Consider the following 14,070-nt stretch of genomic DNA (forward strand, 5'->3'; position numbering starts at 1 on the left):
TTGGATATTTTATTTTATTTTTTATCTGCTCTCTTCAGATGGATCCGGTGCAAAAAGCAGTCATAAACCACACATTTGGTGTGTCGCTCCCCACAAAGAAGAAACAAGTCATTTCTTGTAATGTCTGTCAACTTCGCTTTAACTCTGACGTGAGTATCATCAGCTCTGTGTGTCTTCTTTCATACTGCTGCTTCCATGTGCTTGGAATAATTTTTTTAACATGTTCATCATACCAGTATGTGGGGGGGGGGGGGCGGGATCTGACCGCTCTGAAGTGGATCTTTGAATTTATTCAACTGCTTGATGTGATGCCTTCTAGTATCTGCTAGTTGTTAGATTTATCAGATTGCATGGGCAGGTTAACGTTTCATGTTTAATAAGCAGGGACAGACAAAGGCAGTGTGCATTTTCCCTGCTATTTTCATCCTATACGACGAGCCTGTAGCCAAAACTGTTTTGGTGAGGGGCAGGGGAATCATTTCAGAGCAGATAGGACATAAATACAGGTAGACTTGAAAGTTTAATGTCATTCTGCTGTATTAAATATTGATAAAATATACTTTTATGAACTTTAAAAATAAGGGCTTGCCAGTTTCACTACCGCCTCTGTATTCCTCGGTGAGTGAGACTGGAAGGTGGGAGCAGACCGGTTTGCCTTTTAAGTGAGCGATTAGGCAATATTCTGCCCACATGCTTTCCTTCATAGGTTAGGAAAGGATATTTTGTTTACGGGAACCTATAGCTTCAGGGAAGAAGTCTGGCATGTCTCTAAGAAGGCTAGTCCCTTACAGTGCGCATGCACAGCCCTTCCTACAACTCCTTATCGGCTAACATCCCTTTTCAACTAACCTCAAAGGAAAGTAAACGATCTAAAAGTGGGTTAGTGAGCATTGGGTGGGGATGTGGTTACAGGGGCGAACGAAGGCCTCGTGACACGCAGGGCAGGGCGTCGCCACGTAGGGCGCCGTTTGTAGCGACACCGCACATGCGCTATACATAGCAGTTTGGCGGCGGTGGCACCCCAGCGCCGGACGGACGGTGCCGGGAGCCTCTGCTCGTGGCTGCAGCTGCAAATGGAGGTTCCTCTATATGCGGCTGTAGCGGCGATGGAGGGATCCCACCGCCATCCGTACAGCGCTCAAGCAGTGCCAGTGGCAAACCGCTATATACAGTGCAAGTGCAGCATCGTTACGTACAGCACATGCGTGTGACGCTGCACATGCACTGTCCATAGCAGTTTGCTGCCGACACCAGGCTCCTCTGCTCAGAGCTGAAGCCGTGAACGGAGGATTCTCCACATGCGGCTGTGGCGGCGCAATGGCTGCTCACACCGCTGCGAGCCCCCATGGGGTGCCTTCTTGTCACCCCCCCCCCGACATGGCATTGCCCTCCCATTGCAACGCCACTGTGGTTGTGGGGGGTGTTCCTGTTCTGCGTTCTAGGCCAGCCACACCTAGAGCCAGTGTGGTGTAGTGGTTAAGAGCGGTGGACTCGTAATCTGGTGAACCTGGTTCACGTCTCCGCTCCTCCACATGCAGCTGCTGGATGACCTTGTGTTTTTTTTTTAATGATATTTATTAAAGTTTCAAAAAAAGGTTACATAGACAAGAAAAAAAAGAAAAAAATTAGAAAAAATAAAAAATACAAAAAAATAAGAGACACTTAAAAACAAATCAATCTTTCCATGCCTTACATTTCATTTCCTTGTTTCCCTGACCTCTTCACACCTCCCTTTTTTGTATTCCAATTCAGTTAGTTAATTCAGCAATTTCTTTCCCTCTTTGTTTTTATCTTAATCCTTTAACTTAATATATTATAACTTTGGATTCTCACCTGTTAACAATCCATTTTTACATACACCTTTATAACATTGCTGCTAAAACCACTTAACTTCATTCTGACATCATTCTAACATTCATTAATTTTGCAATATTTCTGTAAATAGTCTTTAAATTTCTTCCAATCTTCTTCCACCGACTCTTCTCCCTGGTCTCGGATTCTGCCAGTCATTTCCGCCAGTTCCATGTAGTCCACAGCTGCTGGGTGACCTTGGGCTAGTCACACTTCTCTGAAGTCTCTCAGCTCATAGAGTGTTTGTTGTGGGGGAGGAAGGGAAAGGAGAATGTTAGCCGCTTTGAGACTCCTTCAGGTAGTGATAAAGCGGGATATCAAATCCAAACTACTTCTTCTTCTTCTTCTTCTTCTTCTTCTTCTTCTTCTTCTTCTTCTTCTTCTTCTTCCAGAATGCTCTGTTTCGTTTGCCCTCCCTCCTGGTGTTCTGTTCTCCCCCGAGTCGCATCCCTTTGGCTGCGTAAGGGCAGACCATTGGGCCAGGGAACAACCCCTAGTGGTGCCCAGCAGTAAAACTGCTAGCACATTTGTAAAAGCTAATCAGGGTCCGGTATGGTTTCCAATTGGATGGGAAACCGCATGTTGAGATACCTGCACTGCAGGGGGTTGGACTAGAGGAGCCTTGCGGTCCCTTCCAACTTTACAATTCTCTGATTCTTATGAGTTTGCTGTTAGTACGTTGAATATTTGTTCTGAATAGGGACAGATGCACATATGTGCTGGTGTGCTGCCATGCCTTTGGTATTTTACTTGACTGTTGGAAATAATAATGAAAATAATAATAATAATAATAATAATAATAATAATTAATAATAATTATTAATTAATAATTAATAATTAATAATTAATAATTAATAATAAAATTAATAATTATTATTATTGAAATAATTGATGATGATGGAAATAACAATAATAATACAGACTTGGGCTTAATATGAGCAGGGCTGGACAAACGCTGGAGACATTTGAGAGCCTGTGAGTGTCTGTGGAATAGTTTTCCCCTCACCAGTGGATAACCTAAGCAGGCATCACGCATCTGGGATTAGGGAGCAGAGCCTCCTGGCTAGAAGACATGGATTTTAGGCAGAGCTAAAACTTGAAGGCAGTGCTTCTGTTTTAAGGACTTCTAGGTTTGTCCTCAGTTTTTTGAACAGTTTTTTGTGTTTCTATAGGAGGCTCAAAACATTTCACTAGAACAACTCAAAACAATCCAAAAGAATTAGGGGGCAGAGATAATTGCAATCCCTTTTCAACAGACATCATTAGTTTTCTTTGTGATGAATTATAACCTTATTTTCTTTGTTCGTATAAATACAACCTGGGCAGTGTGATCCTATGCATAAAATCAGAAGTAAATGTCAGATTGTGTTCAGTGTGTCTTGAAATTGTATGTAAGATTGCAGCTTCAAAGTACTCTACCAAATAATTTCAGTCAATATGCATGTAATGCACGCACACGCACACATCGTGGTGACTTCAGTTTCTGTGAAGGTTCTGTGTAAGAGAACCCAGATCAAACAATCGATCCTACTCAAATAGTCCTCCTTTCAAAAAGCACATGAAATGAATGCCAATTATAAGTTTACATCTGATTAACATTTCCCTTCAGTAGTTAACCTCAAGGCAACTAATTATCATGTGCAACACATTTAAAACATTATTACGCATATTACTGAAGATTGCTGTTGATGCTGCTTTGCTGTCATTAGCACAGGCATGACATATAACATAAAGAGCAAGCGTGTGACATTTTGAAATCAAAGGGCTTGCAACGTTCACTTTAGCTTATTTATTTGTTAGCTTAGTTTCCAATCTTCCGTCCAGTTTGCAGAAAGTAGTTTGAGCCTCACAACAACCCTGCAGAGTAGGTGGGGTTTAAGAGAGGGTGACTTTCCGATCTGCCTGTGAGCGTCAGACCTCAGCAGGAATTTCAACATGTCCATGCCTGAGCCTCACATCGTTGCTCAAGGCTAGCAGCCAATATGCAGCAGACTATATGGTGCACTCCACCAGGTGTTTGTTGGACTACAGCTCCCAATATCCTTGACCATTGGCCATGCTGGCTGGAGCCGATAAGAGTCCACAACAAGGGGCATCTTGGAATTGTAGAGTTGGCAGGGACCCCAGGGGTTATTTAGTCCAACCTGCTGCAATGCACACTGGTTATTTCTCTTCTAGCCATTTATACACACTGGCTGCTTCTTATAACTGCCTCTCCAAACACTTCAGCAAGAACAGCCGCTACGTCATGTTAAAGTCCTGAATTCTTTACAATGCTGTTCAGGAACTGCATGTGGCTTTTCTCTCATTTACCTTCTTTGCTGCCGCGGGGCTGGCTCAACAATTCACCTCGAAGAAAGCATGCTAAAGATGTGGTTTATCACGTTTGGCAGCTCTGTTCTCTGAGGCCATTTAATAGTCTTCCCACTCCAAGCCAAGTTCAGAACCAGCTCAGGCTATATTAATCTCCTCTGCCTTTCTTCTAATTGTGTCCTTTAAACTCCCTGCCCACCACTCCCACTGGTAGTTTCTTGTTAATCTATTTATTATAACTGTCTTTAACTTTTGGCTTTTGGAAAAGAGAGCCGAAAACACCAACCCCCAATTTTTGGTTCTTCAATGAAGCGTGATACTTCTTTCCTTGCCGATAAGTGACGTATCTACCAGCTGCATGCTCTTTGTATGATCCAGGACTTTCCCAGTTCAAATCATGGCTCTGCCATGAATGCATTAAATTTTAAGTAAGGCATTCTCTCTTTGAGTCTCTCATTGCTCAGTATTATTTCTGCAAGCACCAGGACACAATTCCCTTTGCATCTTTATTCTCTCCTTTTCACCTGTGAGGTCAAGGACTCCCTCTTCTGGACTTCTGTCACACTGCACCATGATAAACCACTTTGTGCATGCTGAGATGCATGACTTTTTACTGAGTGAGTTTTGGTGCTGATAACTTTATAATACTGCTTGTAACTCGAATGGCTTGTGATAAGACGATATGTGGGTTCATGTCTCTAATGAACCCACCTTTATGATGGCTTCAACTGTACCTGACTACCTGACTTGCAAGTTTTCCCCTCTTGGAATTCTCTAAATAACTGCCCACCTTTCTGGGTTTTATTTTTTGAATCAAAACACTCCCATTTACTCATCCACTGATGCAGATTTATGGAACTCTTAGAGAAGATGGAAATGGAAATCATTCAGCCTTAACTCGCTATTCCAAAAGAGCTCTTAATTCACTCAGCTGCTAACCTCTTTGTTTCTTTGAGACTTTGTGAGCAGTTTCCTCTAGAAAGATCAGTGCACAAAGATTAGGGGCAATTGTCAGTAATTTCAGCCATGCTGTCATGTCTTTTTTTGGGGGGGGGGCGGAGTGTGGAAATAACACTATTATCAATATATTAAGAGGTGTGAGAGGGCTGTCCCTACCATTAGGGAGAGTAATAGATTGTGGGTGTCACGAAAGGCAGCATACTATTTAGTGATTTAATTAATTATTGCTGCATTTTTACTACTGTAGAGAGATGCTTGTGGGATTTTCCACATCGGTTGCCAGAAAAAATGCTTAGCACCATGCGCCTTGACTTGGAGAAAGGGGTGCCATTTGCTACTCCACCTGAAACGGCAAATTGTGTTTGGCCAGCCCAGACGATACCATGTACAATGGAAGTTCAGGAAAGGAGAAGACTTTGTCGTTTAGTCGTTTAGTCATGTCCGACACTTCGTGACCCCATGGACCAGAGTACGCCAGGCACTCCTATCTTCCACTGCCTCCCGCAGTTTGATCAGACTAATGTTGGTAGCTTCAAGAACACTGTCCAACCATCTCGTCCTCTGTCATCCCCTTCTCCTTGAGGATAAGACTGGATATGCTTATTCATGTCCCAAGAGTGCGTGATACTGGGAAGAATTATGCTGTATAAGCAATTGTAGGCACAGAGGTTGCTACTTCTCAAATAGCCATTTACAGAATGGCTTTCAACAAAAGATCCAAAAGCCTTTAGGATAAAACAAACATCAAGGTGAAAAGTCCTCCTTTTTCTTACTTTCACATACAATTCTTTCAACCGCATACACATAAACATAAAATCAGGCCATGAGGTTTCACTTATAACCTAGGCACACAAACCCTACTTGCTAGTACATCTGCTTGTGGAGACTTCCAGGAATGGAACCAGGAATTTTGCTATTTGCCATATGCACACATGAAAGTTCAGATTTTAGAACTAGTTAAAAGTTACACAGGTGTTCATTTTTAAAAAAAAATGCAATTTGCACTGATCGTTAATACTTCAATAAATGCCTGTATATTGGTTTTGTGTATCTCAAGCATACCTTATTTTAGTATGCCGCTTTGAAAAGTAAACGTTCTCGTTCTTATTTGTATCACTTACAGCTGATTGAATTGATTTGGTGTCAGTTAACTTGGTAAACCAAGACTTGGTAAACCAAGTCTTTCGAACGTGGTAAACCAAGTCTTTCGAACGCGGATAAACAAATGCAGGGATATCCTTCTGCCTGCTCAAGTTTCTGTTTCTTTGCATATCGCAGATCTGCAGTTCTAAAACTACAGTGGCACCAAGTGCTCAAGGCTGCTTGTTTCTACAGTGCAGTTGTGCCACTAGAGTCCATTGTGGTCTGGATTAAGGATATAAATCTGTGCTTTGTCAAGAAAGCTGTGCACTGGAGAGGATCACATGTAAACATGTAGACACTGTGAGGTACTGGAGAAATGCATGGGATAAGCTTGTCTGCTTCAGACTGAAGGTGAGGGCCCACATTATGGAGTGCTCTTACACACGGGGGGGACGGGACAAAAGCATAGAAAACTAGTTTTAACTAGCAAACACTGCTACCCTTGCTTGCATGCTCCCCAAAGATTGCCAACGAAGCCTCCTTTTTGTGGAGTATGAAAACGATACTTCCTTTCAGCTCTGCTGTTGGAGGCACAAGAACTTTTCCATTAAAATGTGGCCACAGCCCATCATGTTTCTGGGATTCCTTCACTTAGCTTCAGGCTCTACAGCCCCAGTGCCTCTGTCTTTCTATTCAGTTGCCCTGACAACATTTCTTCTTCTTTTTCTTTGGCGATCACTCTTAGCCAAGTAAGATTGTCTTCCGTGAACACAGTCTTAACAGTGAGTCCATAAGTGACTGTGGAGGCCAATTCTGAGTTGACGCGTCTTTCCACAGCGGAGACATAGGTTTCCAGGCGGGAGTTGATCACGGTGAGGGTTTGCCAAACATGCCTTCCTCTTAGCACGTTTCTCCTTTTCACCCTGAGTTCATGCTTCTTGAAAGTCCATGACAGCTTTGGTGAAGGATGTTCTCCAGTTGGAGCGCTCGTAGGCCAGTTTTTACCAGTTATCAGTGCTTATGCATTTTTTTTAAGATTTGCTTTGAGAGTGTCTTTAAACCACTTTCGTTGTCCACTCGTATTTTGCTTTCCATTCTTAAGTTGGGAATAGAGTAGTTGCTTTGGAAGATGATAATCAGGCATCCGAACAACATAACCAGTCCAACGAAGTTGGTGTTGAAGAGTCATTGCTTCAACACTGGTGATCTTTGCTTCTTCCAGTACACTGGCATTAGTTCACCTATCTACCCAAGTGAAGTGTAATTTTTTTTTGAGAAACCGTTGATGGAATCTTTTGAGGAGTTGGAGATGGCGTTTATAAGTGATCCATGTTTCACATGCATACAGTAAAGTTGGTAGTACAATAGCTTTGTAATCAAGTATTTTGGTTTCCCTGCAAATGTCCCAGTCCTCAAACACTCTGTGCGTCAATCTGCAGAAAGCTGCGCTCACAGAGCTCAGGCGATGCTGGATTTTGGCATCAATGTTGGCCCTTATGGAAATATAACTGCCCAGGTAGGAAAAGTGATCAATATTTTCCAATGTTACACCATTAAGTTGGATTTGTGGCGCTGTATAGGGGTTGTTTTGTGCTTGTTGGTGCAGCACTTTGGCTTTTTGGATATTGAGTGATAAGCCATGCTTTGTCGAGTCCTTTATCTGCTAAGCTGCTATGAATGTTTGCAAAGACTTCTTGACATCACTGCAGTAAGCCATTGGTTCAAAGAGGCTTGTATTAATACTCAGAGAGCAAGGCCAAAATTTAACCCTTTGTATAAGTGGATTTGAGAAGGAGTCCCTTTTTTGGAGAGCATTACAATCAAACCTCAACTTCTGAACAGTTCCATTTTCAAACGATTCGGCTCCCAAACACTGAAAACCCGGAAGTAAATGCTCCAATTTTTGAAGGTTTTTCGGAAGCCAAACGTCTGACGCGGCTTCTGCTTGAGTGCAGGAAGCTCTTACAACCAATCGGAAGCCGCACCTTGGTTGTCAAACCTTTTGGAAGCCAAACCAGCTTCCGGAACGGATTACGTTCAACAACCGAGGTTTGACTGTATTTATTTGCTTGCTACATTAATATCCTACCATTCCTCCAAGGAGCTCAAGGTGGCATACATGGTTCTCTCCCTTCCCATTTTATCCTCATCACAACCCTCATAAGAAAGGTTAGACTGAGAAACAGCAACATCCCCTAGATCAATGGCTGAGTGAGGATTTGAACCCTCATCTCCCAGATCCTAGTTTTGACACTGAAACCACTTTGTGTGGTGTTCTCTCAGATACACCACTGGAGACAAGAGGTCAGGTTCCTTCAACATCATGTTGTTTCATTTACTTAACTCTTGGTGGGATAGTTTTGACCTGGATTTTTTTCAGCTGGAGCTCACCGGAGCTCAGTTCCGGCCCTTCTCATGTAGGCGCCATTGCCATTATAAGAGAACAAGGGAGAAGTTTGTGCTCACCTCTTTTTCTAGAAAAATAGCACTGGTCTTGTTCTGTATTAGCTGCCTCACATTCAACTTTCACCTGTAGTCTGCACCTTCTGACTTGAACCTTCCATAGAGCTTCCGTTCAAAACATAGTAAGCCTCTTAAACATCACACTAGCTTTCACACCAAGTTTGCCTTTTGCTTCTCTCCAGTTTTGGGATAATTATGACATTTGTATGCATAGATAACAGCCAATTAATTAAACAGTGTATTTGGTCTTTTGGTGTTTCAGTTGACTTTTTTTCCTAAACAGTGGCAGCAACATCAAAGCCTTTTTTCTATCCTTTTCCCTTTCTGTGTTAAGTAACAGAGCGGGTCAACAGTAACAGAGCACAGAGAAAAGAATCCCAAATAGCTCAGTTTCAAGAGTGTACAGCTTTACCACCATCTGCCATGTGACAGCTATCCTCTACGGCAGCTGTTCCGTCTTAGGCAGAATGTCCCTGAAACAGCTCTATAATGTCAAGTATCTAAAATACAGCTTTTCCAATCTGCAAATCCTGCTGTGGATCTCTATGCATACATCCACCAAGTTGATAGCTGGCATTGTTGGCACGGAAAATGAAGACAGGGAGGCCGTGATTCACTGCCCCTTCCTGCCCACTCCTAAACACTTGAGGGGTGAACTGAAAGCCTACACCACCCCACTATCTGTTAGTAAATGCACAAGATCCAGGAAATGGAACTATGCTCAAATACTTAAGTGGTACGTCTGGCCAGATCCGGATAGCTTATTATTGTTACTGTTTCAACATCTATGGACCTGGAGTTTTACAAAGGTCCCTGCACAAAGGGATATTACAATCCAAATATACACACAATCTAAAATGGAACACAAGAAAGGAAACGAGAGCAGGGTTGATAGGAGCCAGAGCTCAACAACATCTGGAAGAACACAGGTTCTCCATTCCTACAATAGTGGGGGGGACACTTTAAAAGACGTAATGATGATGAAGTAGCCTTATTTTTTGAGAACTGACAAAGTGGTCTTAAATGCTGAAGTGGAAACACCCCAAAGAAAATACTTAAACATGAATTAGGATTATAAAAACAACCCCATAATGGTAGGGTTGATAGGGACCAAGGGTCATCTTGCAATGCAGGTATCACAGCTAAAGAATTCCATACAGGTGGCCCCCCAACCTCTTCTTAAAAACCTCCAATGATGGAGAGTCCACCAGCTCATTCTGCTGTAGAACAGTCTTTTACTGTCATGTTTAGTCGGAATCTCCTTTCTTGTAATTTGAATCCATTGGTTCGGTAACCAGTAACTTCTGCAAATTTCCAGCCGCCATTGTTATTTTATGCATGCTCCTGGCCTGTACTTTTTCTAAAGGCGAGGACCACATTTGAAAACAGATGAATTGCTAGCGGATACAAAAGATGTAGAAGGAATCAATAACATCAAGTGGAAATCCACCAAAAAAAGTATAGCTGGAATTTTTGTCAAGCATTCCCCACCCCTGTCTAAATAAGACTATTTATATTGATTCTTTAAGTTTGGAGGGTATTGAAGCAGATAGGTGGTAATTAAAAGCATAAATCTCAGGGAGCCTGTGAAGGTAATTCTCTTCTTTGCAGACAGAACTGACAAAATGATGAACACTTCAGCTCCAACATGACAGAAATATTACATGATTACAGGCTGCTGGGGCATAATGTGCAGAAAGTTCTCTTCAACAGAGGCTATTTAACAAAGCTTTTAACAAAAGTTCTTAGTTTTCCATTTGAATCAATTTAATGGTTATTAGTAAAGGGTTGATCTATGTTTCTCCTGTCTCTGTGTCATTTTCAGTGATACCCTGTTTTGCATTAATTTTTTTAAAAATAAACGAAATACAAAAAGCACTGATAATTTGAGGAGGAGAGGAAACTGTTGCATTTTGGAATATTGTAAGGAAAGCTTTGCATTAGTTTCACTTGGTCAGTGGGTGGGTCTGTCTATCTATCTATCTATCTATCTATCTATCTATCTCTCCATCCATCATCTTCAGATGGCAATTCAAAGCAGGTCCTGCCTTGGTAACAACACTCAGTCCTACTTTTCCTTAGTAAGCTTAGTAAGGCCTTCTTGGTAGTGGCACCCACCATGTGGAACGTCCACCCATCAGATGTCAAGGAAATAAACAACTTTCTGACTTTTAGAAGACAACTGAAGGCAGCCCTTTTTAGGGAAGTTTTTAATGTTTTATGTTTAATGTTGGGAGCTGCCCAGGGTGACTGGGAGAACCCAGCTGGATGGGCAGGGTATAAGTAATAAGTTGTTGTTGTTGTTGTTGTTGTTGTTGTTGTTGTTGTTGTTGTATTTAAATGCAGAAAAATGTGGGCCAGGCAACCATCTTAACTTGCTCCTGGAGGTAATCAGGAGAACGAAATGTACATAAACAAACTATCAGCTTTGGTAGTTCCAAAAACAGAGTTTTGCACTGTTAAAATTATAGTAGTCACATGAGACAGACTCACGATATTCACAGTTTGTTTCTGTTCATGGACCACTATTGCTGGATTGATCTGAATATGTTTAGGACGCTGGTGTGAAAGATTTATGAAACAGAGTCAAAGTTTCAGTCTCTTTTTTACATTTTCAAAGTTAGCTTTGGCAAGAGTGAAATACTCTCCCATTCCATAGCTTTCAGTAATGTGTGGTCTTTAGAAGTAAATAGAAGTGCTATTATAATGCGAAAGAATGATTGATTCACACATACAACTGTAATAAAACACTTGAGGAAGCTTGTGATTTTTAAAATTTATTTTTAACACTGTTTGATATTTAGTGCTCACAGTGTTGGGGGTTTCAGTAAGCAATCTCTAAGCTTTGTGTAGACTACAGGTATCATAAACTAAAGGTTAACAAGATTTCAAAAAGCCCTGCTATTATCTTTGGAATTGTTACTTTTTTATTCGTTTTACTTTTTCATGCATTTGATGGTTACTTTTTCATTTCCATTTCTGGAACTGTGAGGAATTTCATACACTGTATGTGTAGAATGCACACCTAGGGCTGGTCATGCTTTTAGTTGATATGGACTAATCTGTTAACAAGTTTGTTTTCGAGGATTTGGCCTCAGAGTAGTGAATTTGACTCAGTTTTTTTCATCCCCATAACTATATATTCCAATTTACTGTACACGCTCCATATGTTTAGCATTAATGTGAATGTATACATTTTTAGCAGCGTCTAACGATGAGAAGTTTCTCTGAGCAATTAGTCTTTAGTTATATAATTATTTATATAATTAACTCAAAGAACCAGTATATCACAAACGCAGCATAAAGAATGACAAACAGCACAATCCTTTGTCACAAACATAAAATCAAAGGCAGTGCTTCATTCTTAATATTATCCTTTGGTGTTGTTCTGTTCCAGGATTGAATGAAAGAGTTCCACTGCTCATCTGACTGGATTTCTCCTAGCCATAGTGATTTAAAATAAGTTACCATATCTTTCCGTCTATAAGATGCCCCCATGCATAAGACGCCCCCTATTTTGGGGGACTCAGATTTAAGAAAAGGGGGAGTCACTATCCATGTATAAGGCGCCCCATAATTTTTGACATTATTTTTAAGGGGAAAAACCTAGTCTTATATACACGGGAAAATACGGTAATTTGCTTATCAGTGTAATATTCCTGAGTGGTTGCTATAATGCTGCAATTTAAAAGACATTACCAATACTTTGGAAGTATTGTAATGATTTTTAGAAAAACTGGAAAAGGAACTCTACCTTATTTATTAGACCAGTTAAACATTTGCTAATAGGAACTTTATATGCCATTTCAGATAAGCCTCAAATGAGCCCAAATCCAGCGAGAAATTTACTGGAGATCTGTTAATGGAGATCAATTGGTGTGGATTAATGTTCTCCAGCTCTCGCTCTCTCTTTTTTGCAAATTGGTAGTCAATCTATACGCCTGTATTACATATTTGTACTTTCTGTTTCATAGCTATCCATCCTAACTAATCACTTGCAGCAATGGCTCCATCCCTGGATTTTGTCTCTTTAACATTATTTCTCCAGACTCTAGTTTTAAGTAAAGTTGTGAAGCTAGGAGATTTTCATTTCTCCATACAGAACATCTTCAAAAGAAATAGCTGCTGTTCATTAAGACCAAATCTAAAATATTTACACATATGAGAATAGACTTCTTCCCCCAAATCATAACACTTTCATGCCTCGTTCCCCACCCCCATCCCCGCCACCTCATCCAGAAGTTTTGAGTGCATCTAAAAGGCCAGATTAATCAAAGGAATAACAGGTATATATTTTATGGAGCTTATATTTGAAGAGCAGTGGGTGGCAACTGGCTAATTTGCATGCCATTACCCAAACTTGTTACAACCAAGGAAGGCAAGCACCAGGCTCCATACATATAATTTTTATAATTATGATTCTATATTTTAAATGAGTGGAAATAAAAGTCCAACTTAGTGCAATGTATCATTATGAAGTAGGCCGTCTCTAACGTTAGTCGAGTGAGACACACAGCTTATTTAGACGGGTATGATTCAAGGTACTGCTGGTGGTGTTTACTGCCTTGGTTAAATTAAAATGCTGCCCATTCCCATGTGTTGTTGTAATAATAATAATAATAATAATATTTATATGCCTCCCATCTGACTGGGTTGCTCCAGCCATTCTAGGGCGGCTCCCCACAAAATATTAAAAACACAATAAAACATCAGGCATTAAAAACTTCCCTGAACAGGGCTGCCTTCAGATGTCTTCTAAAAGTCAAATAGTTGTTTATCTGTTTGACATCTGATGGGAAGGCATTTCACGGGGTGGATGCCACTACCAAGAAGGCACTCTGCCTGGTTCTCTGTAACTTCACTTCTCATAGTGAGGGAACTGCCAGAAGGCCCTCGGAACTGGACCTCAGATCCAGGCTGGACAACGGGGGTACAGTTGCTCCTTCAGATGGACAGAACTGAGGCTGTTTAGGGCTTTAAAGGTCAACACCAACACACTGAATTGTGCTTGGAAACATACTGGGAGCCAATGTAGATCAATATAACAACAGCACCTTAAACACGCAAGAGTTAACCGGGATGACTGTTCTTTTATTTTCATTTAAAAAAAATGTCTGTCACTTCTCTGTTTCCTTTCCTTCACAACTATGACTTTGCCCTCAGGCAGCTGGTAGAGATGGGGGGGGGGTGCTCTCAATCCTGTCCCTTGGAACGGAGGGAATATCAAAACTGCCAAGGAGCTGCTAACCTGCTTCTGTACCTGCCTCCTCCAGAAATGAAGATGGCAGCTTCCTTGCTCTCTGCAAGGCACTTTTGTAGCTGAGGCAGGCACCTCGGGGATTGTGGTGCCTCAGGTAGTTTCCTAGTTTGGTTCTACGATGTTTCTGTTGAGCCACATAA

General features: G+C 41.3%; 1 protein-coding gene across 8 annotated transcripts in view; it reads left to right on the forward strand.

Moving 5' to 3' along the window:
• Positions 1 to 14,070, forward strand: part of ZNF385B (zinc finger protein 385B) — a 190,421-nt gene that overhangs the window by 144,825 nt on the left and 31,526 nt on the right. For all 8 annotated transcript variants that reach the window (XM_080971330.1, XM_080971327.1, XM_080971329.1 and 5 more), the window contains one exon: positions 39 to 149. In XM_080971330.1, the coding sequence (XP_080827456.1) occupies positions 39 to 149 (111 nt within the window). The remainder of the gene's footprint in view (positions 1 to 38; positions 150 to 14,070) is intronic.

Source organism: Podarcis pityusensis (genome assembly GCF_964106645.2).
Source record: "Podarcis pityusensis genome assembly, chromosome: 1".
Taxonomy (NCBI): Eukaryota; Metazoa; Chordata; class Lepidosauria; order Squamata; family Lacertidae; genus Podarcis; species Podarcis pityusensis.